The sequence below is a fragment of the Aphelocoma coerulescens genome, chromosome 4 (assembly GCF_041296385.1).
Source record: "Aphelocoma coerulescens isolate FSJ_1873_10779 chromosome 4, UR_Acoe_1.0, whole genome shotgun sequence".
Classification (NCBI taxonomy): domain Eukaryota; kingdom Metazoa; phylum Chordata; class Aves; order Passeriformes; family Corvidae; genus Aphelocoma; species Aphelocoma coerulescens.
Genome location: NC_091017.1, coordinates 72,623,385 through 72,650,362, shown reverse-complemented (window position 1 = coordinate 72,650,362; position 26,978 = coordinate 72,623,385). Strand labels below are relative to the sequence as shown.

The 26,978-nt window shown below is 40.8% G+C and overlaps 2 protein-coding genes across 11 annotated transcripts in view; one reads left to right on the top strand and one right to left on the bottom strand.

The window, feature by feature from the left end:
• Positions 1-14,096, bottom strand: part of CTBP1 (C-terminal binding protein 1) — a 235,757-nt gene extending 221,661 nt beyond the window's left edge. Inside the window, exon 1 of one of the 3 annotated variants that reach the window (XM_069014663.1) lies at positions 13,994-14,096. The gene's annotated coding sequence lies outside the window, so the exon portion shown is untranslated. Of the gene's footprint in view, positions 1-9,111; positions 9,136-13,993 lie in introns of those variants that run through there. The other 2 variants (XM_069014660.1, XM_069014662.1) reach the window with 2 other exon arrangements.
• Positions 14,097-14,760: 664 nt separating this feature from the next.
• Positions 14,761-26,978, top strand: part of MAEA (macrophage erythroblast attacher, E3 ubiquitin ligase) — a 50,058-nt gene continuing 37,840 nt past the window's right edge. Inside the window, exons 1-2 of one of the 8 annotated variants that reach the window (XM_069014656.1) lie at positions 14,842-14,929; positions 22,639-22,736. Coding sequence is in view for 2 of the 8 variants with exons in the window: in XM_069014653.1 (XP_068870754.1) it covers positions 14,861-14,929 (69 nt within the window). In the remaining 6 variants the exon portion in view is untranslated. Of the gene's footprint in view, positions 14,783-14,823; positions 14,930-15,161; positions 15,291-22,638; positions 22,737-24,248; positions 24,355-26,978 lie in introns of those variants that run through there. The other 7 variants (XM_069014658.1, XM_069014657.1, XM_069014653.1 and 4 more) reach the window with 7 other exon arrangements.

The following is a 26,978-nucleotide window of genomic DNA, read 5'->3' as shown; positions in this document are numbered from 1 at the left end:
GTTCACCAGCACCACAGGTCAGGCTTGCAGAGAACTTTCTGCTCACTCTCACAGCTCCTTAACTATTGCTTGTGTGAATCCATCTTTTATTTCCTGTTTCATGCCCTGACAGACTCCTCAGGATACGCTTCCCCTGCCCCACACTGACACAGTGTCCAATAGAAAACTGGTCTATAACTTGGTTTAATAAGGCACTATAACCAAACTGAGTAGACTAATTTCCCACAGAGTTCTACCACACATTTCTGAAAACAGAAAAATTTCAAGACCCTTTTATTGGATTGACCCGGATCTCTGAAAACTCAAACAATGGAAGCTTTTGGCTTGTCAATTAAAATTTCAGATTCTTGTTGGATCTGGGTTTTACAATTGGCAACATGACAAATTCTTCTCCCACACAAGAACTGCAGCAGGAATTCTCCCCGATGTTTGTTTAGCATAACCTTCTCACTTACTCAGAGTCAGTGTTGAAGAGGAAAACCTCCATCACAGAGTGTGCTTTGGGACATGCGACTGCCAGTTGCCGTGGATGTTTGTCTTGGACAATGCAAAATACTTTTGGTTGAATGTCATGTTATTTATTTTGGTAGCATAACTAAACAGCACCAGGATGTTTGTTTATTCTGCTGACAAGCTGTACCCATAAAGAGATGCACTGCATTCGACAAGAAAATATTGCTGGAAACCACCTTCTTTGATACATCACTGTTTTGTTAAAACCGCATCTTGACTCATTTTATATATACACCAGATCCATTACTCATAATGGTTTTATGAAAGAACAATATTCTTCCTTAGAGAATCAGCACACACATAATAAAAGACAATTTCTTTGCTACTGCATCGAGATAGCTAATGTGCCAGTATTTTATTTCATTTAAAATTTGAACTGAATTTAGTTTTAATTTAATCTCAAATTAACTGTCCTATCCAGAGGTATGTATCAATGCTGAACAACTAAAAAAAAATTGAATGCTGAATTACAATCTACTGCCCTATCCTACTTTTTATGAGACCCTTTTTTACTGTCAGTCTAGACATCAATGTGAACACCAATTTGAAAAAATACTGAATCGCACTGCAAACTGTGTAAAACTTTCATGGCAGTGAAGCCAATATACAGGATTATTATAACAAGTGGCTGGGCATAACACTATTTCTAAATTAAAATTTTACTGCAATCCCAAACTGATGAAATATGTAACTTTTTTGCTATCAAAGAGCAGCAAGTCAAAGCTAGAACTCTACAAATACCTCTTAAAAATCATATTAAAATTACCTGATCCTTTTAATACCTAGCGTTTACATCATACCTTTCAATTCAAGGCTCTAAAACACATGCAAAGACCGTTAATAGCAAAAAAAAAAGCTAATTTAAGAAAAAAACAGGTTCGTTACTGTAGGCAAACTTCTCAGGATGATGAGACAAATTAATATCTGCACTGCTTATTTGTAGCCATTTTGCAGTTAATAGGCTCCTTCAGATGTTTTTACTGCATAGTCAATGGTTACTATTTGCAACAATAGTGACTGTCATTTTTAATTAGCATTGGGTAACAGCCTACTAACAGAAAAGACTTTCTATAGTTACAATAAATAACCATGGGCTCATAAAAAGCCCTCAGAGCAACTTCAGGTATACACCGGTTTCCTGGATTGCAACACACACAATTTCTTCCAGAACTGTACAAACCTAGTCACTGCAAACTATGACCAATTTTATACCAATTCCAAATTTAGGAAAAAAAGGCAGAAACTACAGTGGGCATACTCTTAGAAATTACTGCCTGCACCCCTAAAAAAAAAGCTCATTGTGAACCTTAGTGATAAGAAAGATCATAGAATCATTCAATATCCTGAGCTGGAAGAGACCCACAAGGATTATGAAGTGCAACTACTGGATGGTAAATGGTTACATGTTTTATTAATTACAAGTTAAATGATGAAAAAAAGACAACACCTTTCAGGATACAAAGTTATCACAGTCTGAAAGTAACAGTTATGGTCTTACACAAAAGCCCTCACTTTTTTTAACACAAAGCTATTAAACATATCATGAAAGAGAGGTACTCTAAGGAAGAGTTGAAAAACTGATACCAGGTATTAAACAAGTTACTGTTTCAGGTGCAGATCACTTCTTGTCAAACATTAATTTCCAATTATGACATTGTCATAATTCCCTGTAAACAGCATTATGGAAAGGGCTGTCAACCTGAGAAGTGGCTTCCTGAAAATTACTCCAGCCCAGCTGAGGATATTACTCCCAAAACATACATCAGAAATGCATAGCATGGTGCCCTGCATATTTCAGCCTTACCTTCCAATTTTTCAGAATGTAATAGTCTCTTCTCAAAACACTAGAAAATATTTTGTACTCTATGTCCTTTCGTATAATTTGAGGTACTCCAGCTGACAATACTCTGACTCATCAATATTATGCAGACAGAAATTGCCCACAAAATCAAAGCACCAGGATAGAAAAGAGCTGGCAAAGAGTTGTTTATTGAGGCAGAAGCAATCATAAACACACTGAGGAACTTCTCAGACTGTACTCATAATTCTCATTAGAACATGCTGCCCATATGTTAAGAGAAGGGTCAGTTTAGCATTTTACCCTGTAGACTTCTACACCCAGATGACACCCACTTACATCTTCAGGCTCGCTAATAGACTGTCCCTTTCTCCCAAGAAGGATCTGAACAACCACAATCTACAAAACAACTCAAGACTAGACTGCTGTGCCTTTCCTTACCCAATTCTGACATTGCTCCATCTAGAAACACATCCAAAGAAACAGAAGATCTTACTGGCATTTCTGAGAAACCTGTGACTAGCAGGCAAAGAAACTGCCAATGGGCTCTAAATCAGAGGAAGAAAATTATGTATATGCATTTAGAACACATTAGTGCAAGACAAAACACTACCAATCAACCACAAACACTGAAACAAACAATGCAGAACAGAGGTAAAGATGTAGTCAAATACAGAACAAAATCAAATGCAAGCATCCAAAACTTAGAATGACATTAAAGACTGATGGAAATATCTGCCATACTTAACCTATGCATCTGCTAATTTTGTTGTGCAATGCTGATTAGAAACTTGAAACTATCTGTTCCTTCAACCTGTGCATTCTGCCACTAACTTCTTGTCCTCTCTAGGTTTATACTGCTTCCCCCAGTCACAGTAGGAGCAGGCAATCCTTTCTGTACAAGCTTTTAGCTCTTCCACAGTTCAAGTTCTCCCTTAATTAGGTGGGCAGAGATGCTCAAATTAAAAGCAATGTGACATAGATTTAATTAAGTCATATTCAAATTAAGTATCAATAAGGTGCAGAAACCTTTATACACACAGGATGCAAGTGTGTTTGTTTTGATATAGTCTTATCAGGATCAGAAAACTTAAATTTTTAATTGCTCCAACAGGGATGAACTTACCTTGGTTTTGACATCTTCACCAGTCTAGCAGCACAGGGCTGAAAGTAATACACTCTATCCTCAATAGATTAAATGATTTTATCTGCTTAACTTTTATGGTCCAATGACTCTACCACAATCTTTACCTTCTTCAAGCTGACTTCCCAGGAGGTAAAAATCTGCAAAATCCATTTCCTGTCCCACAGGCAGAGAGTAAAATGGGAAATGGCAATTGTTTCTCTAGAGAATCCTTCCCAGATACTTTGACCTTAAGTAAACAGGATCTTTTCTTTCATTTCTGTGCTAGCATTTGAGGAAACACATCAACCTGTGCACAACAATGTAAATGTAACATCTCTTTGCCTGTTTCTCACAGTCTGAACTCCACTGGTCACCTCTCAACTCATGTTGAACAATATAATGGATTTTTTTATTTTTATATATTTGTACTGGAGGGCCTGAGGAATGATATAGTAACTGCATTATATCAAATTCACATCACTTATATGGAAAAGTCAGAATGACTATCACTCACTGATGTCACTCCCTCACTGCAGAGATGAAGGATAAAAGAAGATGTCAGAAGTTGTTATTTAAAGACTATATTATTCTAAGTATTTTTAAGTACAGTATTTTTTTATCTCTACTTGTCTGTCACAGTGCAGCATAAACAAACCACCAGAAAAGATACACATACATTTTACAGTTTAAAAGAAGATATGAAAAAATGTCATGCTATATTCTTTCTGGAGGTGTATCAGTAGGCAAAGCAGGGAATGTATGAAAGGTCTACCAAAAAATGGCGTGCAAAAGCTTTCAAACCATCATTATTTCCTCGCAAAACACCAGGAAGATATTCCAGTTTGCACAGGCGTTACCAGATGACAACATTGTCTCTGGTTAACTTTCCTCTACAAAACCCAAGCACAGATATCTGAGAAAGGTAGAGAAATACCTCCAGAACACAGCATAAGTTGGAATGATTTCCACACAAACACCACCTAATATTTACTCTTCTAAAAGGAAACTGTCATGTAGTTGATGCTCTGAGACTTACCAAGGTAACAAATGACATAATTTACTAGACAAAGCATACACTCAGTTTCTCAAAGCTACAAGAATCCTTCTCCACACACACACACTTCTTACTGAGAAATATAAACAGAAACTGTTTGGATACGAAAGCTTTTATTTATTCTATTATTTATGTGCTAAGACATATTCCAGGCACTGTGTAGACAGAAAATACCATTGTATAAACAAATTCTACAAACTAAGCTGTATTGGCTTGTTCTCCAGATGAAGAAAAATATTCCCTTCAAATGGAAAACTGTTGGAAAAATTGGTTTTTTAATATTAGAGTTCCTTTTAGAATAAAACTGGGTCCTTTGAATAGCAAAACAGAAGTATATTTTTAAAAGTGTTGGGGGCTGTTTCAATTATATTTTAAAAAAACCCAAAACCAAACCACAGCAAGTGATTATTTTCAGTAACAAAATACTGACTCTGCTGCCTACAAAGATAAAGATACAAGTAGATAACTGAACTAGGGTTACACATGAAGGAAACTGTGAAAACTTAAGGTGCAATTTGTACTTCAAACTATGATTTCCTAAATTTTTTCATCAAATTTTATATATAAATGCTCTTCTCTGGCAATTGTTTAAACTGATCAGACCTTGGCAAGTCACAAACGATAAGCCCTATTGTGACCTGCGATGAATAACCTGTACAGGCTGATAGTCTACCTGAATTCTTTCCATACTGTCACAATTTTCAGCATTAAACTACCCCCATCTACTCTATACTGCACCTGAGACCAATTTACACAACTTCATACAGTGTGCAAATGGAGCAAGAATCATCTCTCAAATACCTGAGAGCACTTCAGACTTCACATCCCACTGCACAATTTCCATGACCGTTCTCAAAAGGAACAAGATAAATACTGCAAAGTTGAGGGCTGAAAACCCTTATTCACTTCAGCAGACCCAGTGACTTCAGGGGAACTACTCAGCTGCCGAAGTGTGAGCGCAAACACAGCCATTTGCACAGGACTTCTCAGTCTTGCAACCTACAAATTTAATTGGGAATGCCAGAGGGTCTCCAGTACTAATTTAAATAGACTCATTGGGGAAATGGAGGGCTGGCTGGGGTTTTTTTTCCCAGCATCCTAAGATGCTGCTGAAACTATCCTTCTGGCTGGAGCCCAACAGAACACCTGAACAACTCAATAAAGGCCCGTCTTTTGTTGAAGATTTAAACCAGACATGTATAACCTGTCAATATTCACTATCAAGGTACTAACCTGATAGTTAGGTTACCAAGCTGATATTCAGTTACCCTAAAACACTCCCATAGCCACAACTGTCTGAAAAAACCTCAACAGCACTCACTCTGAATTTTTTTTCTGGAAACATTTTATTATCAAATCACTAGTATTTTAATTCCTTTTAATGTTTAGGACTTTTGATGTAAATATGTCAGTATCCACCATGTGTGCTGCTGTAATACAAAATACTGCTTATCTCAAAATTTCATCAGTAGATATTGAAGGAATTACCACTACACCTGTTTTATAGATGGAAAGCAGAAAGAGAAAGGTGAATTGACTTGCCCTAATCCAATAGCAAAGCAAGAAAAACTCTGTTTGTTCCAATTCCACTATTCCTATCCATTAGGTTATACAGCATCCTGTGCCTGAAATACTAGGTAGATTGCTTTTAAATATAATACATCCTAATAAAGTAGGATGATAAAACAATTTCAAAACACACTGAACAAGGAAATGAATTGTTACGCATCAATAGCTATATCTGAGTTTTGCTCTAGATATGGAAGCTTTCTGCTTCAATCTAAAATAGCAATCTCTATACAAATAAAAATTTTCCTCTGAAATAATAATCCATTATTAATGCAATAACAATGTACCATTCCACAAATGTCAACTCCAACATGAAGAAAAAAAGCAAAATATTGTCCACTGACAGCAGCAATTCAATTCTTTTTCCTCCTCTTCCTCCTTATTAGCACAGAATACAATTAGTGAACTTTTAATACTTTTGAAGAAATGAAAATTTAAAAAGAAAAATCAATATAATGTGTTGACCATTCCTATTGTGAAAACAATTTGTAACAAATGTGAATTTCATTGCTGTTTGGTCTATTATTTATCATTTGGCCTGAAATCCAGAAGCATTCATTCCATTCATGGGTTTAACCCACAGTGTTGCACAGATAGTGAACCCAGTCTCCTGAACAGGTATCACACCCTCTATCACTCAACTGCTAAGGGAAAGTGTGGGATTATGACCCACAAAAAGCTCAAAGTGTTTCCTAGCAAATCCAGAAACACCTTAAAACTTGTAACAGCATGTGTCTAGGCTACGCTCAACTACCAGTTCCCCTGCAAACTTCTCATGAAACAAGTGTTTTACAACCACAATGGGGACAGGGAGGAGGGGAAACTCAAAACTTTACAATATTTTATTAAAGATGTGTCTAACGCATTGCCAAAACCCCAATACACTTTAGCATATATTACTAGAAAGCTGAACATACCTCATATCCCTCAGATGTCTCTGCATTCTCATAGTGAATATGCTTTTCACTATTACAGAGAAATGGTCCCTCTATGCTGGAAATTGAACCTGACCTCTCCCCTCTCTGTTTCCTAAGCTTTCAAATAGCTAATCACTAATTAGCATCCCTGGTGGCTCTCTCAGAACACCAGAGTTTTATCTGCAAGCATGACAATCCTTCCCATGCTCCTTGGAGCTGATCAGCACAAAATGAAGTTCTTCCCTGAAAAGCTCAGGGTAATATTGAACCCTCTCAACTCAACGAAAATCAGAAACATGGTCCAAGTCTCTCTGGCTGCACTCCAAACTCCCCCAATATTTACCAGCTAGAACACTAAGCTCTGATTTTATTTCCTACTGCCTATGACCACCATTTTTGAAGTCAAAAAAATCCTAAATACATATCATACACATGCTTAAAAATAGGAATGTGAAGCAATCCAAATAAATCAATATTGCTTCATTCTGCAAGAACCTAAAATTCATTCATTCAGAATAGCAGACTTTACCTGATTTTGTGCTGTCACTTGATAATGTGAAAAAATATGCTGGGTTTTGCTTTTGTTTTGCTGGAGTAGGAGGATTATTTTAATATGGAGAGGATTGGTTTTGTACCTCTATGCATGAGCTGCTGTTGATATTCCCAACCAGAAAGACTCCTTTCTAGAATTATCATCAATATATATTACAAGAGAGTGATTACTTCCACCCTGCCTCTCTTCTAAAAGCCTCCTCAATGTTAATTTCCAGAGCAAGGCTACAGGTCTCCTACTCAAAATTTCTCTTTAGATTTCCTAATCCTTTTCTCCTTAATCTCCATTACACAGAAAGAAATCCACATATGCATGGTTTGTGGGAAGCTAAGTAACTTTACCTCTCACCATAGTTACCACATCTGATTTAACCACTGGCTCCGGACATTGAATCATTGTCCTTTAAGATTTCAGATTTTATTTGTGTATGCCTCGATACATCCATCGAGCACAAAATTCTACAACCAGACTGATTTTAATATCATTAGTAGACAATTACATTTCAATGTATGCAACTGTAAGATAACATACCATCCACCTCTGCTATTTCTGTACTGTGTGTGCTGTTTTCCAGGATCTCAGAAGCAAAAATGTTTAAATGTGTTACTATGACTGTTATTGACAAGGTTTTCTGTCTAATCCAATTCTTTGAACGATTCTGAAACAATCTTATGTTCAGATTTTCATTAGTGTGCTCAACTATTCTATTAGACTTTTTTGTTTCTCATGGTAACCAATTTTATTTGACTTAACGGAAGCTGTTCAAATATTTAAAGACACTCCGAGATGGCAGGAGTTTATCTAGGAGAATACATGTTGTCACAGATATTCCTTTCCTTGCTCTTTCGGATTTTCTTCTCCCCCCACCCCACCCCCTTCAAAAACAGTAGCAAACAAATGAGATCTCGACCTGCCACACTGCACCGGGAACGTGCTCACTTCATCTGTTTATGTAAATATTCAAGTTACAATGGGCACATTTCGAAACCACAAGCTCGGTAGGTAAAACAGATGCTTCTTACGTTCCTTCATATGCACTGAATCCCTCTGCCAGAATCGCCAGGCGCAACGCAAGAACTAAAGTATAAACATCTGCAACACCTCTCTGTTTTGTTAACATTCTTTCACACGTTTTCTCGCTAACTCCAAAAAGGCTCCGCGGTATAAAAAAAAAAAAAAGAGAGAGAGAGAAAGAAAACCCCCAACAAACAGTGAAATTGGAAACATCTGTGAGATAGCTAAGGAAAACGGAATGAAACATGAATAAACAAAAACATGGCGAAAGTGGCCTGGGGTTGTTACACTGTCAGATCGTTTTTCCAAGCCCAACATCAAGGCTTTTGTTACAACCAAAGCGGTCATTTGCATGGAGAACCAACAGGGTTTCTTCTTCTTCGGCGTCTCCCCGGCCGTAACACACACACTCGCTGTCTCCGCGCACGGCGAGCCGAAGCCTCCCCCCGGCACACAAACAACGCGGCCGAACGCGCACCCGGCCCCGCCGCGGAGCCCTCCGCGCTCCGCACACCGAATACTTTGCTACGGAGACGCAATTTATGTATAAAAAAATAAGAGACGAACCTTTGGAGCGCTGCCCCAGCCGGAGTTCTCTCCCTCTCCCTCTGCTCTGCTGTTGCTGACAAGATCAGGTTGAGATTAACAAGTCCATGCTACTCTGCCAACCTCGCTCCTCCGGCGGCTGCACACACGCCGGGGGCTCGCAATAATACCAAACTTTCGGAAAGTTAAAAATGGAATGGATTGAAGGAATGTAAAGCACAATGGCAGGGAAGCAGAAAACACTGCCTGGACAATTATTGCAGCAGCACGCAGGGCACTGCTCTGTAGTCAAGGCTGTGTCAGCACTTTCTTTCTAAACCCCCCCATTTTCAGGGGGCTGTAACTCAGAAAGGAAAAAAAAAGAGAAATTGCTCATGGCCAAAAATATTGCAGGTAAACCGCCCCCCCCCCCTTTGCATTTTAAATCACCCATTTAGACCATTCAGAAAGTTACAAGAGTCTGCACTTTGTCAGGCAGTCCCACATGCCTTTTTTATGCAAATACAAGTGTTTTTTTTAAATGAGGTTTCCCAAGAATTTGACCTACATTGTGAATCCCCCCCCCTTTTTTTTTTAATAAAAGCAATATAAAAAATACTTTAACATCGAAACCCGGTTTGCATAAACATGGGAAAATTTCTAAATAAGTTCTACACACACATTGCCTGAAAGGTACCAGATTGGTACCAGAGATATGAAATTGCTCTCATAGACGATCCAGCACAGCCTCTATTGAGGTCTGAATCCCTACCCATTATGGCACCTTGGTAACCCAAATTGCTGAGGGCACCTGCATTTTCCCCGGATAAGGAAAGGGTCCTTATAATCATGTTAAAATAAGGAAACAAAGCTTTTGATCTGTATTTACTACTTTACAACTATGCTCTAAATTGTGGCACATCAGGGCAATCGCTGCTGCTCTTGTTAATCGCCTGGTTTTGTTGTGGGGGCTTTTTCTTTTGTTTGTTTGTTGGGTTTTTACACTCTTGGCAATTTCCTCTCAGATACAGAAATAAAAGTTCACCAGCCTTTTTACACAAGCCAGATACACTGAGACACTTTACAGTTATGTTTAAAGTTACAATAAAAAATGAAGAAAAAAGCCCCAAACCATGAACTATACAGTCATATTACTACTTTCTTTTAAAGTAAAAATACACCTTTATTGCAAAGGCTGTGTAGCAGCCTAAGCCTGCTGGGCAAGAAAACCAAGGCATAAGTCTTGACTGATATGGAGTAGCCAAGACAACAGGTAGTTCATCTAATCCTTACAAAACTCAAGTCCATCAAGACTTTTCCATCAAAAGGCATCCCTCTGGTCTCTGTGAGTTTCTGACTCCGCAGTATGTTGCATACATAGGATTTAAAATTAATTGCATCCATTAAAATGGAGCCATTCAATAAAAATGTTTGGTTGCTGGGAATAACTTAGTAAAGCAACTTCCCCAGGAGCAATGTCTCATTATCTTCTAAAAAGTCCTAACACTTAATGAACATACAATATTCATACAATAGATGGTGGTTGGAACTAGATGATCTTTAAGGTTCCTTCCAACCCAAACCATTCTATGATGGTTATTCCACATTAGTATCCAGTACCAGTACAGGTATTCAATATTAGTACAGGTTATCTCACATTTCTGCCTTGCAAGAACAGCTGCCTGGCATGTTTTGAAGACAAGCTAATTTGATACTAACACTTTCTTCTGTCAATGCTGTGCACAGCAGTTAAAAAATACCAAAATTTCTCCCACTATTCAGAAGAAAAAATTAACCGAGATTAAAGATAAGGTCCTAAATATTTCACAAACATCATAACTCACCAGGAGAGTGAAGGCTTCTGCTTCTCCATTATAATGGAGAATACATTATAATGGACAATACCACCACACCCACCTGCTCAGAGGAAGAGAACTCTGCTGAACAACGGGACAACCTGTGCCACTTCCTACCTGACCCAGCACAGGGCTTCACATCCCTGGCTTAGACCAGTCTTGTCTGCTAATACAAGAAATGATGGTGACACACACCCACTTCTGCCACCTGGCACGGGGGTTATAATGGCCACTGAGAGGAAAGAGAAGCAAGTGTAGTAAAATCTCCATCCACAGCAGTTTCCTTCAGCATGTGAAAGCAAAGCACTAAGGTTTCTGCTCTGCTCTACCAAATAACATACAGAGTGTTTATGTTCTTGAAAGATACATGATTTGCAGGCAGTGTTTAATGGTAGACAGATGTTTTTCCCTAATCATTAATCTGGAGCAAAGCAGAAGGCTACTGGAAACAAATGGAGTAAGGTTCTCCTAAAGGTTTGGAGTATTCTGTGCACACTGCTTAAGCCAACTGCTAATTCACATTAACAAGACACTGAATGAGGAAAAACATTAACACATTATGATTCAGCTGGACAATACCAAGAAATAACAAAATGGAAGCTGATTTTTCATCTTCCTTTTATGACATCAGCGGACAAGGAAAAAAATAAAGAAGATACAGTACAAAACTTCTTAGCAGATCCAGCTTCATACTTCCTATTGAAGAATAAAGTGGTAGGATTTATAAGAATTGTAAAAGCAAAGCTGTTTAGGCAATTACACTAAATTTAATTAAATTAAGGCTCGGCTTTATAACTTTGTATGGTAGGTTAAGCAGAAGACATACTAACCTAATATTAAAGAAAAAAGTACAATCTTTGTATATTAATAACCATACCCTGGAATAACAATAACCATAAATATTCTGTTTAATTTAGCAGGAAACTACAGATTTTAAAAACTTCAAAAGATCATTAGCTTAGTTCTCATCTCCACATTTATCATGCCAGCATTTACACTATAAATCAACAGCTGCAGCCTAAAGTTGAAAACATGCCAGAAATATGCATAGGTTGTATCAATATTTGCACATGGAGCCTTGAACATAAATTATTTGACACTCAACACTTCAAGCTTCCTCTCTGAAGTTGCAATATTTAAAGGTTAAAGATTAGACATGCTCCCTCTTGTGTTAAACTAAGAATACACGAATACATGCTGTTTTCTCTGACATGATGGTTGCTTGGCCATCTGTTCCATTAAGCAACCCCTTTAGCTCCAGCTACTCATGTCTGACAAACCTTCACCAATAACCCTCCAGTTTAAAGACACATACAGTCTGAGCACTTAACCTGATTCCATAGAGTATCTGTGTTACATTAAATTAGCTACTGTATTATTGGAAAGGACCATTAAGAGACTACATATAAATAAAACCTGTTGCAAATAAGTTTCTTGGACAAATACATCCCTGACTTGATCAATTACATGGCAAGTCACACTTCTTCAGTCCCTGTAAGCATCAGAGTTAAGGTATGACAAGTTCAAGCTGCTGAGTAACATTAATCATGGGGAATACTGAAGAACAAATTTCCTTCTAAATATTAGCTTACAGGATATTTAAGACAGACAGGAAGAACAGGAATATTTTACAATGCCACATAATTATGTTTGTAAATACAGCAACAACTGAGCAAAGTTTTCAATCCTCCACCCAAGCAGCTCAGGGTGAACAATTCCCTGCACAGAACCTTAATGGTGTCAAAATCCCCCTTATAAAAATCCTCTTGTAGGATCTGGTCCCAAGATCGTGTCTAGACATGAGTGCTAATCCCAGGTGTAACTAACACAAGAGTTTTTACAAATACACTTCTCAAACAAAAGCTTTGCAGCTGGTGTGGGCTTGGTAAACTATGTTTAGGCATACATTTGCTGATTATGGTCAGTACAAGGCTGAATGCTAGGGCAGTTGTGAGTAAATAGATCATAGTCAAGAGCTGAAGAGACTCTAACACTCAACTACATGACTTCCCACATTCCCTTTTATTTACCCCCATCCCCTTGTGGTGGACAGATGCTTTCAGTGCAATGAGGTCTATGCACATCAGAAATAATGCCACCAAACATTCTAAGAAACGCACTTGCTCTTTCAAACCATGAAAGTTAAGTGTGTTCACTCCTCCTGGAAGTATTGGTATTTATTTTCTCAGTCTTCTGCAGACCAGAAAAAAGCATAACTGCAACGTTTGGAGAAGAGACCAAAAAACCATCATGATTATCGATGGATACAGGTATTGGAGTCTCTTTAAAGCCCCAAACTCCAGCAGCACACCGCTTGAAGCGCATTTGCTGCCAGTGCATCAAGAAACTAAACTTTTGACATCGGCTTCAGCAACAGAATGAAGTTTATGTTTACTGCACGTACAGGTCCTATGGGCACATCTGCCTTTTGCTGCAAACCTGGTGTGATGAAGGTCTGTCCCAGTGCCCCGTGTCACGCACTGAGGTGCCCAGGTCACAGCGAGGAGCCGAACATCGGGATACTGCCCTCTACGCCTTACCCAGAAAGCAGCTTTTATATTCACAGCCAGAGGACTGACACTCCAAGAATGGTCTTACTCTGTCACATACACAAGTAGGAACTCTGCAGGATCAAGTCCCCCTTTCTTTCTTTTTTTTTTTTTTTTTTTTTTTAATGGAAACACTCACGTACGTCCGGCAGAGGAATTACCGCTCGCTTAAACCGGTGCTTGTCACCTTACAGGGACCGGCCAGAGGTCAGCGGGTCACGCAAAGCCTCTGAGCGCAGCCATAGAGATCCACAGCTCCCTGGGGATCCCGCACCCCCGCCAGCACCAGCCAGAGGAGCCCCGAACTCCGCACCTGTAGCGCCCGGCGGCACCGGGCGGTGCCGGGGGCGGCAGCTCCGCTCCCCGGCGCGGCTGCGAGGGCAGCGGGACCCATGAATGGACCACCAGAGACCTCGGCGGCCGAACGCAGCCACCCCCCTCCCCACAGCGTCCCCCGCGGGGCAGGCGGGACTGGCCCGGCTGCGGCGGGAGCTGCGCCCACCCCGCGCCTCCGCTCACCGGGGAAACTCGGCGCCGGCCCAAGGAGCCAGGGGCAGGGGGCTGCTGCCGTCTCCGCTATTTAAACCTCTTCCCGCCGTCTCCGCCTCACTGGCTCCCACTCGCTCCCTCCGCCCCGCGGAACTCACGGGGGGAGGCCCCGCCCCTCCCGATGTACACACAGCCACACGCCGCCCGCCGCCCCGCCCACCCGCCGCAGGCGCGTCTCCCATTGGCTCAGAACGCTGCCAGTCAACAAAAGACGGAACAGCATTGGCTGGTGGCACTGCCCATCAAAGCGCGACCCGCCCCTCGCCCCGCCCCTCCCCTTCCCGGACACCTCGAGGGTGCTAAAACGGCCGTTTGAAGTCACCAGCAAAATTTACTTTTAGGCCCCACCCACCCAGCCCCAGTGGAGATTCTGATTGGGCGATGGGAAATGGCTCTCTGCCGCCAATGGGTGGCTGGGTGTCCATAACCCCCCCAAAACCCGCCTATCCCGATGCCGTAATCCCATTTGATTTGTCCGCGCACCCCCAGGGCCCCGCCCATTCCCGCACCGCTGCCCATTCAGGCGCGGCTGCCCAAGGCCGCGGGCGGTGTCTACACTTATGACGCGGGACCGTGCGGAAGGGAGCCGCTCATTGGTCGGCGCGCCGTCCTTCTTCCTCCGTCACCGCCCCCGCGGAGCGTACCAAGCAGCCGCGGCGCAGGGTGGTGCGGGGGGGGCGTGCGGCGTTGGTTCGCCCCGTGTCCATGAGGGCCGGGGCGGGGCGCGCGCCGTTTCCCGGCATGCCGCGCGCGCCGTAGGTAGCTCCCGCCGGGACGCGCTGGGAAGGAGGGCGGGAGGGAAGGCAGGGAGGGGGGGAGGCCGGTGCCCGATCCAAGATGGCGGTGCAGGAATCAGCCGCTCAGCTCTCAATGACTCTGAAGGTGCAGGAGTACCCCACTCTCAAGGTGGGTGCCGGGCCGCCCCCGGCGCGGGGGGAGCGCGTTAACGCCCTCAGCGTCCCGCCCGAGCAGCGCTGAGGGAGAGCCCCTTCTCCCCCCCTTCTCCCCGCCTCAGGAGCCCCGGGGCTGTGGGATGGAGGTTGCAGCGATTCTATCGCGTAGTTCCCGCCTGTCCCCGTTTTTCCTCCGCTTGACGTCTCGACTGATGCTGCTCCGCTGCTGCTCTTCCCATCCCCCTCCGCGGAGGGAGAGGGACGTGCCTGGAATATGCGGCTCTTCCCTGGTGTCTCCGTGCCCTGAGGGGACGGGGGAGGCCCCCGAGCCACGCTGGGGACACAAAAAGAGCTGGAAAGGAGCTGGGAGAGAAGTGAGGTCCTTGTGGTCGCGGGGCGGTGTGAGGGGGGAGTGGGCTCGGACGGAGCCGGGCTGGGGGAGAGGGGTTGGGGCGTGTGAGTGGAACATACTCCCTCAGGAACACCGAGGGCTGCCTGAAGTGCTCGTCCCAGATGATTATCTGGATCTACGTGGCGTTGTTAGGAGACGTGCTAAAGGGGAGGGAGTGGAGGTGGCAGTAGAATATGGTTCCCTGGCTGCTGGGTCCCCCGAAGATGGAGATGAGCTTAAAATATAAAAAGGGACAGACGTACTGGAGAGCTGTGGAGGCGAATAAGCAAAGTACAGTTTGGTAAAATCTGTGCCTTGAGATACTGGGTCTACCTGCAGGATGGAAGTCTCCCAAGGCTGCATAGGTGGTCTTGGGCTTTAACCAGGTGTTATGAGGCAGGTGAAGGACTCAGCGATGACCTTAACGCTCCGTGCTTCTGAGAAGTGTTGAACTGCAAGGATGATGCTCATAGGAATCAATGGAAACCTTTGTTTGAAGTCTCGTGTTGCTTATACAGGAGGTCTACCACATAAATAGAAGTAACTGTGGAAGGGACCTGGGAGAAGGATCTCTATTGCAAAATGCTTATTTAAATATCTCTCGTGTCAGCGTATCCACATTTTGCCTTCTATAGAAGATGTTTATGCAAAGTCAACTTTGTTGTGCTGAGATCGTGCTGTGCCTTCACATGCCGAGCATTGTGTGCTCCTTGCAGTGTTGGTTCTGCAGGCTCTCTGGCAATGTTCTTCTTGTGCATATCCTCCTCCAATAGCTCCATTCTGCTCGGGTTCTGAGAGGTAGAAGGACAAAGTGTTGATTCCCATTTTACATTGAAGGCTCCTTTCTGTCACCCAGAAATACTTTGGACCTGACAGCATCAGGCTTAAATTTTAAAATAGCTGTAAAGAGCACTCTAGCACTTTTCATAGCCAGAACAGTGTGAAAGCATTTAATGTTAAGAACATCGTTTTAAGACTGCATTTTAGGTGTATTCCAGTTGTTACCACAGCTTTGGTTGCTACATTCCTGAAAAATTACTGGCAGTGAGGATCAATGAGTTTTTTGTTTTGGTGCTTATGACTTAAGATGAATTGTCAAGGTGCCAGCCATTTAAAAGGTAGAGAATATTTTGGACTAATTCTTTTATTTCCACAAGCATTCTTTTTCCCTAAAATATCTCAACAAAAATATACATAAAAGAATGGAATGTTGTTTGTAAAGTTAGCAGGCTAAATAGCAAGAGGGTGAGACACCCTTGCACTGAAACTCTTAATTTCCAAGCAAAGATGATGTTTATTGACTCTTCCCAGCAGCCATTCAAATTCTGAGTTGTTCCTGTAATCGTTAACAACATTTTTCATTGTTTAAAAAAACCTTCCAGAACAGTGTCTGCTCAAATCTTTGAATATGTCCTCTGAAATGTTCTTAGCTGTGAGTCATGTATCAAAACATTTCAGTGGTGGAGGTGAAGAAGTAGCATGGAGAAATGAACACTAAGGCTAAAGTCTACTAAAGTAAGTTGATATGAAATCTCATTTTACTCTTTAGGAGTCAGGTGCCTCCGAGTTTCTGTGGGACTGAGACTCTGTGAATTTTTTTCCTGTTTATTCAAATGCTGTGTAAAATGAATGTATATCACTTTTTAAAAAAATTTTGTTCACCAACGCAGTAGCTCAAATATTTCTCTGGGAGCTCTGGACACTGGTGATTTTCCCTTCTGTGAGTAAAATATTAAAGATTGCAGACTTGTATTTATATCCTTCCTGTTTCCTCCCTCTAGCTTCCTCATGCCAGCATCACTAGATAATAGTTGTGTAATAGTTCTACATTTACAGTATGTTCCACAGAGTGCTTTTCATGTGAAAGAGTGCTTCAAACTGCAGAGGGAAATCCCTGTTCCATAGCTAAATTGTGGTTGCTGCTGGAGTGGAAATACTTCAGCCGTTCTTCAGCAGTTCAGCTCAGAGGAAGTAAATAGAATTCTTCAGCTGAATCTAGAGAAGCTCTTTAAGTGTACAAAATAATTCTTGAATATTCCCCCCCACCCCCTCCAGTCCCTTATCAAGGACAAGAAGGTTGTCAGCTATTCTTCCACCAAACTGCTGTGGAATCTTTCTTTTTTTAAAATGCTACTGATGGGGAATTCTTCTAGTCTCAGATGAGAGCATGTAAGATGAAAGCTGACAATTTGAAAGCGAATGAATGCGAACATTGTTATCATAGTTCTTTGCTGAAACTAATAAACAACTGATGACAGGAAGCTGGATAATTCATCCATATCTTTAGAAGTATGAATAATTATTAAACTGATAGCAAGCTGTATAGACTAAGACCCCAAAAGTGGAAGATGGAAGACCCAAAAGCAGGAATGATCACTTGTGAAAATATTCTGGGCTGTTTGTTGGCAAGCAGTTTAGGGTTAGCTGGGCTGCTACTGCTTTAAAAAAAAGTTGATCAACAGGAGAGTTGTAGAAGCACAGGATATGTGAGCATCTTCTCAGAGCTGCTTTTGTTGCTGGGCTTCTTTTGTTGACAGCTCTGTCAGCAAAAATACTGGCAGCAGATTTAATAAGATACTAATTTCTCATGGAAACGCAATATTTACTGGATTCTTACAGGGAAACATGCAGGAGACTGGGATTATATGAAGTGCATATTGTTTGTATCCTGAGTCCACAGAATAGCTGAGGTTAGAAAGGACCTCTGCAGGCAGTCTAGTCCAGTAGCCTGCCCTCCAGGCAGGATCAGCTAGAGCAGGTTGCTCAGCATCATGGCCACACTGTTCTCAATTATCTCCCAAGATGGAGACTCCAGCCTCTCTTGGCAAACTTATTCCAGTGTTTGACTGCTGTTGTGGTACTAAAAAAAAAGTTATCTTTTGTTTGCAAGAAATGTTCTGTACTTCAATTTGTGCCCCTTGCCTGTTGTGCTTTTATGGGGCACTGCTGAGAGGAGTCTGGCTCCATCTTCTTTGTTGTCTCCATCAGGTATTCATACACTTTGATAAGGCTTCCTCTGAGTCTTTTCTTCTCTAAGTTGAACAATCCCAGCTCTCTCAGCCCTTCTTCCCATGTCAGACTCTCCAATCTGTTAGTGATCTCTGTGGCCTTCTCTTTGCCCATTCTAGTATGTCCATGTTTCTGTTGTACTGGAGACCTAAAACTGGACATGGCACTTTGGGTGGGTCTAAGTTCTAGTTAGAGGGGAAGGATCACCTTCCTTGACCCCCTGGCAGTGTTCTTCCTAACACAGCCAAGGGTGCTGTTGCCCCCTTTGCTGCAGGGGCACATTTCTGTCATGGGCAACCTGTCCAGCAGGATCCCAGGCTCTTTTCTGCAAAGCTGCTTCCCAGGCTGTTGGTGTCGAGCATATTCTGGTAGAAAGGGTTGTTTTTTCTCAGGTGTAAGACTTTGTTTCCCTTTATTGAATTTTATGAAGTTCTTGTTTGCCCATTTCTCCGACCTGGTGAGATCCGTAGGAATGGCACCACAACCACCTGGCATACTAACAGCTCCTCCCAGTTTCATATCCTTTGCAGATTGGAGGGGTGCACTCTGACCCATCATCCATGTCACTGATGAAGGTGTTAAACAGTTCAGATCAACTTTTTTTACCCAGTAAAGCAAAAGAGGTGCAAGATTAATTTTTTGCATAACTGGTTGCAGTACTTTGTTTTCCCACGTTTATAAGCTTTACTCTGTCTTGATTTTGAACCTAATTTTAAGAGTCAGAGTGCTTTTGTCAAAACTTTGAATGTGAAGCAGCCAAAGTTGTTCAGTGAAAGTGATTCAAGCAGAACTTAAGAAAGACAGAAGTAACAACTTGTAACATTTAGTTCACGGCCCGTACATGAATGTAAAAAGAACATGTATCATGATAGAATCACAGAATGGTTTGAGTTGGAAGGGACATTAAAGATCATCATGTTCCAACCGTCCTACCAAGGTCAGAGGCACCTTCCACTAGACCAAATTGCTTGAAGGCTTACCCAGCCTGGCCTTGAACACTCCCAGGAAGGAGGCAGGTGCAACTTTTCTGGGCAGCCTATTCCAGTGTTTTACCATCCTCACAATAAAAAAATTCTTCCTCATATCTGATCTAAACCCGCCCTCTTTTAGTTTGAAGCCATTCCCCCTTTTCCTGCTACCTGCTGTTTAAGAAGTCCCATTCCACCTCTTGTAGGCTCGTTTTTAGATTATCTGGTTTTTAAGTGCTTTTCAAACAGAAGGTTGGCAAAATGAGCTAAACCTGGATGTTGGTAACAGTCAGCTCTGCACTAACTCATCATGAACACTTACCTCACACTAAATCCATCTTCAACCTGGGTGCTCTGACTCACCGAGTGCATTGAATGTCCATGCCGAGCGTTCCTGTGCTGCTGAATAATGTGCTTCCTGTTTTGACACGTGTGTGTGTCAGCAAACAAGCGTGACATCTTTTGTACTGCTGTAGTTTTTCTGCACTAGGCTCTGCTCTACAAAAAAACGTGTTTTAAGAAAAATTTAATACTATGGGACTTTGTAAGAAGTTTGACATTGTAACGTAGCTGAAAAAACTTGGCTCCTGTTGGTCTCTTTTCCACTCCTGCCCACTCACTATAAAATATATTTTAAAGTGATTAATGAAGGAAGAAAACACAGTAAAAGGCAGTTACAGTGTGCTCATGAGCTAGAGCTGTTGCTTGGTTATCAGTACCCCATTGTGCCTGTAAGAAAATACTTGAAGAAAGTTATTCTCAAATATCTTACAGAAGATCTCCTGTTGGTATCTTCAAAGTGAACACTTACCTGATGTTGCAATTCCTAGTTGCACCATACTTGATTTGTAGTGTTTTCACAGGACAGCAGCCTGTGATCTTGTGAGTTTGGTTTGTGTATGTTTTCTGGTATAGGAGTAATACGTTTGTATGGTAGCTAGCACGTTGGGATCTTTAAATGTTGACATAAAATAAGAATATCCATTAAATATTTGAGTCTTAGCATAGTGAGTGTTTTTCAAGAGCTGGGAAATGAGTAAAGATGAGCTTAAAACATCTAGATATTGTAATAGGAGGAAAATGCTTTAGTTGGTGTCATCCCTAACCATCTTCCCATTGTCTTTAAAATCAGTAGTTCCTGTATAATCAGCATAAGAGTGTGCCTTTTGGGCTCACAAATTTAGGGAGGTACTGTTCTGGCAGATGGGAATTTGCTATAAGGGCACACTGACAGGATCCATCAGTCCTTGTTAAGTCAAAAAGCTGCCTGCATTGTGCACTTGCATTGGCCTCCCACCACTTACAGCCTGAAGATACACTATGTGGGAAGTATTTGCTAACCCAGAATGTGAAATATGCCAAAGTAATTCATTACTTACAATACGTGATATTTGATTTAAATTAAGCAATTTTTTTTGTTAAGATACTTTTATTTTGATAGCCAGTAATTTAACTGCTTCACAACTTCTTTTGATTTACCTCATTTTTTTTTTAAGAGCTCTGTAGATTAACTTGACTTGGAAACTCATGGAAATGAAAGAAAACAGATAACATGTTGAGTAGAACTTTGGTCATTCATATATTCTGATATGGATCTGCTAATTTGAATCAGTAATGCTTAATTGTCTTACAAGAAATGATGTCACTTTGGCTGGACTAGGTTATTTTGGGAGCAATCTGATTGGAAATTGGATCTCTAGAGAGTATCATGGTATCTGGACTCTGCAAACAAACAGAAGGACAACGACCTCTTTCATGTAAAGAGGTGGTGCTGTGATTAAAATGAACAAATATTTGGAGAAGAAAGAAAGGTCAAAACAAATGGAAGGATTTGCTGAGGACACACACATGCTGAGTGACCTTAGCTTTGCAACTCAGCTGCGTCTTTGGACAGGGAGCAATGCTTAGGTTCTTGTTAGTACTCCAATATTTCTACTAAAAGAAGAAGAGCGAAGAAATTTCTTTTGAGGTGTAAGTCCAGGGTGGCAGCCATAAACAAGTGCATTGAAAAGGACTGGCTTCTGACATCCCCAGGGTGGCTCTAGACAGGGCTGTAAAATCGTTGTCAACTTCTTTACATAAGGATGTAAGACAATTTTCTTACAACTTTATAACTGTAAAATGGCTTTGTAAAGCACTTAATTTTCTTGTAGGAAGCCTTGTTCAAAAGTTCATAATGTATGCAGAAATTAGTTACTTGCTGTTTGTGTAACAGGATAATATTTTGAAGGACTGTGATTGCTTCTGTTGACTAAGTATGTGTGTAGCAGATGGATAGTCCAAGAATTTTTGCTGTTTGTTCTCTCCTGTATTGAAGTAGCAGCTTTGAATAATATAATGATGGCTTCTTTCTAGGCACAGCTGCTCTAGAATACACAGTACTGTCTTCCTGAGTTATAAAACTGACTGGTTTGTAACTAAGGCAAGCTACTAGGCCTTACCCTTCAAAAACATTGAAACTGTTTTAAAAATAACTATTTTTTTAAAATCCAATTTACCTCCAATTGCTTTTAGGCTTATAAAATTACTTTGTTTGGATCTATATCTCTTCAAGATTATATTTTAATGCTTTTACCTAATTAACCTAAATCTAGACATTATTCTAAGCCATCCATTTCTGAAATATACTACTACTCTTCTCTTTTAACTTTATTTTCCTTTTCTGATTTTGCCTAGAACAAAGAAAAACTATTGCAATTTCAAGAAATTGATACGAACTACTAATCAGAAGACTTCACTGAATAAGTGCTGATATAATTTACGTTTTGGATAAGTCCAGTGACAAATAATGATGCTGACTCTGGTCTGAAATAATCCAAGCATTGTTGAGGAAAAATTGAAGTATATAAACATACAGAATTTCAGTAATTCTGTATGGAACTGCTAATTGTTACTGCTTTGAGGGAAAATTTTCAGTAGTTTATTGTACCCTGCCTCATTTTTCTATGGCATCATATATAATAGATGTTCTCTACTTTTCTGTTTTATTGAAATGGTGAGCATGGTGGTCTAATTTAGTCTCAAGAAAGCAGCTTGATGCTTGAAGATGTTTATTGTGGGGTGTAGTTTTTCTCTTGACACTGTTTGTTTATTAAAACTCTTCAGGAAATGCTTCATTTTTCTTACATATTCCTATATTTCCTTGTTCTTCTTGTCTAAAGTAGTGCTAAGTTGATTTTGCTTCTAGTTTTTCAGAAGGCAATTTCATCACTGCACCTCTTTGTTTTCCTTAGCTGTGTGGCCAGACTTAATTTCATGTAGGGGCATTTGAAAAAAGCTTTTTTATATCTCAAAGTCTTTAACTGAATTGTTTTGGAGACCTGTAGAGTCATACAAATCTCTGGTGCTTTTCAGGTGTTATAAGCTAACACAGTTGAGGAGAGGAAGCACACCATTTTTCTGACCCTTGAAAGGAGAGCATAGTTCTGTAATGGTTCCCCCCACCTAATCTGGTAGGACTCTTTTTATTTTATATTTCTTGAAACGTTTTTTTTTCTTCCCCATAGTTTAGTGACTTCATGTACTTGGTAAGATTTTTAAAAATCCATTTCTAACTCCCTCTTGCTCATGACTGAGTTAATTTGAAAAGATACACAATGTAGGTTTTTATGTTTTTTTAAAAAATCACATTTTATGTGGGAAGGAGTTACTTTCAGCCAAGATACTGTAACACTGAGGAAGGAAGATGCACAGAGATCTGTCAAGTCAGGATATATAGTTAAAAGTTCCCTGTATAGGAATTGGTACAAGTTAGACCTCATTAACTACTTTCTACCAAATATGGAAGGAAAATGGATGTTTTTTACAGAATCGCAAACCTATGTAAAAGATACTTGTTTCTGTGTTGTCTATACTGTTTTCTGGGAAAATCAGTTTTTAGAAAAGAAACCTTTGAAAGTTCCTGTTAACAGGAGTCTGGAGAATAGTTAATGGTCTTACTTACACAGCCAAATATTTCTTCCTTCAGTTTCTTCCTTCAGTTTCTTTCTTTAGTTGACTTTTTTGAAGTCTCACTTTTACCCCATAATTCCCAACAACCAAGTAACAGCTATACAAACTTTTTTTATGTTTTTCTGCTGCATCTGAACTAGTTTCATATATGCAGTTACGGTGGGCTAGAAACTTTTTGATTAATGTTGTGGTCGGAAAGTGATTGTGTTTTAGTTTCCAATTTTATTTGGAGCTCCTTAGGTTTGAATCTACATAAATAAAGAAGGAATTTGGCCAATATTATAGTATGTGACCAGATCAGTGTGAGAACTGGTGTGCTAAAGGTCTAGTGTAAGGCTGAAGATTTGGAGGAGAATAAAGGCTTACATTTTTTTCAAAACTTCGGTCATGCAAGAAATGTGTAATTCAGTCTTTCAGTATTGCTCTGTACCAGTGGAAAACTTGTGGGCAGCATCAAGGTGGTACTTGAAATTTTGCACAGTGCCCATTAGACTTTGGCCTAACATCCTATACCTCTAAAGGAGTAGAAATGCACCGCTTAACACTTGCTATAAAAAGCTTATTTGACTTGGGAGAAATCCCTTTCTCCTCTGTTCAGTCTTCCTCTTAATTCTCTGATAAACGCTGAAGTAGTCTGAGGATTTTGTTGAACAGCTGTGGAAGAGAGACAAAGTAGAAGACTGTTTCCATTCTTCTACTTTAAGTAAAATTTTAGTGAGATTCTTAATATATGTAATTGATTTTTCCCTTCCAACAATGGCTTATTGATGCAGAAATAGTATCCTGACTAATCAAATATGGAATAATGTACATCAGTTAATGTGACTTTTAAAAAGTGCATGCCATGTAAAGGTACTAGAGTTGTTTTTAAAAAACTGAAGGAGGCAGTGAGGTGGACTTGGTTGATAGTTTATTCTATTACTGAATGTTTCTTGGAGATAAGCCTTACCAGGAATTCTTGCAAGAAAGACTGAAGTCCTCATGTGGATAAGGAACTGGGCAAGATAAAAAACAAACATCAAGATTTAGTAGCCAGCCTCTGTAATGGAGGAAGATTGGTGTTAGGATTCTGCTGGCTTCCTGGTGATACTCAGCTGTTTGAACATCCTGGAAGAAAGAGTAAGTGCTAAGATGAAGCAGTTTCCTTGATGATACTAAGATAATTGAGGTATTACAGATATAGCCCAAGTGTGAACCATTAGAGAAAAATAGTGAGAGACTGAATGGGTGTTAAAATGCATTAAATTCAGTACAGACTAATGCAGTGGGATACAGTTTTTAGGTATGGTGGAAAGAAAATTAATCCTAGTCTTAAATATATAATAACTGATTTGGAAATTATCATCATTCCTCAGTGGCATCTTAGGGCTAATAGTGAATGTTTTCTGTGAGTGATCAGGTTAATGTTGACAAACACAGGACAGAAGTGTTGGAAAAGGGAAGAATGGAGAACTCAATACATAGCAGTTAAAATCCATGGTTTCTTCTTCTCTCAAGTAGTATGAGTTACTCTTATTTTCTCCCTTCTCTCGTCCTGAAAAAGGATGTAGGTAGAGCTGGAAAATGTCTACTGAAGGGCAAGAATGATTAGAGAGATGGAAGTCTGTCTTCAAGGAATGGTTTAGGAAGAGTCTCTTCAATCTCAAGATATGTGAGAAGTATGTAGGAGAAAGAGAGGGTTCGCTTTTTTGCTTCCAAAACAAGAACAGAAGGGTTTCAAATTAGTTGAAAAGTCAAAACCCAAGACTATTTCTTCACATAGTTGTGGGCCTGTGAAATGTCTCACAACAGGATGTTGCAGTGCTAAAACTCAGGTCAACAGCAACCAGCAGAGTTCATGAGTGAGAATCACCCTGTGGTGTTTCTACTGTTAAACTCCCATCTCTGGCTCCAGAAGTCCTAAGAGACTGGGAAGAGTAACTTGTTCTTGCCTTTTTTCAAGTGCCATCCTCTTTCTGGATATCATCAGAGAAAAGATAGTGGCAGAGAGGGGACTTTTGGTCTTATCTGAGTATGATCATTCAGATCTTCATATGGAAATGTATTTGGTGTCTTAGTTAGCAGAGACTAATTCATGAAATTAAGGTAGGAAAGTACTTCTGCAGACAGTGTAAATTCAGGCTTCTGCTCAAACCTTGGCTAACTTCAAAGCTAATCTGAGTTGCTCAGAGTCCTGCCAAGTTCTGAAAGTTTTTGAGGGTGGAGATTCCGTCACCTTTCTGGGCTGCGGTTCCATTGCTTACCAAGCCTTCTGATTGAAATATATATTTTTTTTTTTTTTTTGTCCAGCTGGAATTTTCTTTAGTGACAGTTGTCAACTCTGCCTCCTTCCTTTTTGCTCTGTAACTCCGGAAAGTCTGGCTAGCTCTTATCTATGACCTTCACCTTTCAGTAGTAGAAAGCTTCTATCAGATTGTGCTGCTTCCAACTCCTGTAGCCTTCCCTTCTGTAACGGAAACAAGCCTGCCCATCTCAGCTTCTCTTGGATTTTTTTTTTATCCTCCAGCCAGCTCACTGTCGTGGTGGCAGCCTTCTGGACTCTCTCCAGTTTGTCAGCATCTCTTTTTTAGTGGTTAGGCGGGGGAGTGACCTGAAAACCAGACTCAGTATTCCAGATGAGTCTGCATGAGTGCTGAGCATAAACAATCACTCCTCTCAACCCACTGCCTTTAGTCTTGCTAATGCAGCCTGGGATGGGGTTAACCTTCATTGCCATGAAAGCCTGTCGCTGATTCATGTCCAGCCTGCTGTCCATCAGGACCTCTGCATCTTTTCCTGCAATGGTGGTCCTAGCCAGTTATTCCACAACCAGTGCTAAAAGCTGGGGTGGTTTTGTGCCGGATCCAGGGCCCTGGGTTTTGCCTTGATTACATTTCATAAAGTTCTTGGTGTGTTTCTCCAGCTTGTCATTTTTTCTGAATGGCAGCTCCAACACCCATTTATCAAGGACTCCACCAGTTTGTCCTCTGTGAGCTTTCTGCTTGTATGTTTTGTAGTGCAGATGGTTGAAAATGACATGTATGTTGGAGCTGATAACATTCCTGGGGAGTGGAGCAGTACTTGTAATTGGCCACCAGGAAGCTTTAGAACCACTGACCATTATTCTTGGAGCCTGACTGTGCAGTCAGGCCCTCACCCATCTTGTATTCAGCCATTCAGTCCATGTCTCCCCTGTTTGGCTACAAGTGAGACAATATCAAAAACCTCACTAATATTGGCATGAAAGGCTGCCAGCATGCTCCTGCCATTCAGAGATAGTCACTTCATCACTGAAAGAACACACTGTTGTCAAGCTTGCTTTGCTTATGACAAATCTGGACTGGTTATTCCTAGTCACCTTTATAAGCTTGGAAGTGGTTTCCAAATGATTTTTTTTTTTCTGTAACTTTCACAAGAACTGAGGTGAGGCAGACTAGCCTGTAGTTTTTGTGATCTTCCAGGTTTCTTTTTGGAGTAGAGGTACCAAACTTGCCCTTTTCAGTCACAGACAACTTTTCTTGTTCACCATGACATTCCAGCAGTGGTAGCAGGTTTGCAGTGTCGTCCAAGAGCTCTCTCCTCCCTTCTGCTCCTATGCACCTGTGTGTCTTCAGCTTGCTTTGGACTTCTTACATGAGTGAATAGTACCTTTCTCCCCAGACTCATACATCATCAGGAAGGCTTAGGAGAAGACCTTACCAGTAAAGACAGAGAAGGCAGAAGTGAGGCTTTGTTGTCCTTTGTAGCTAGGTCACAAACTCAAT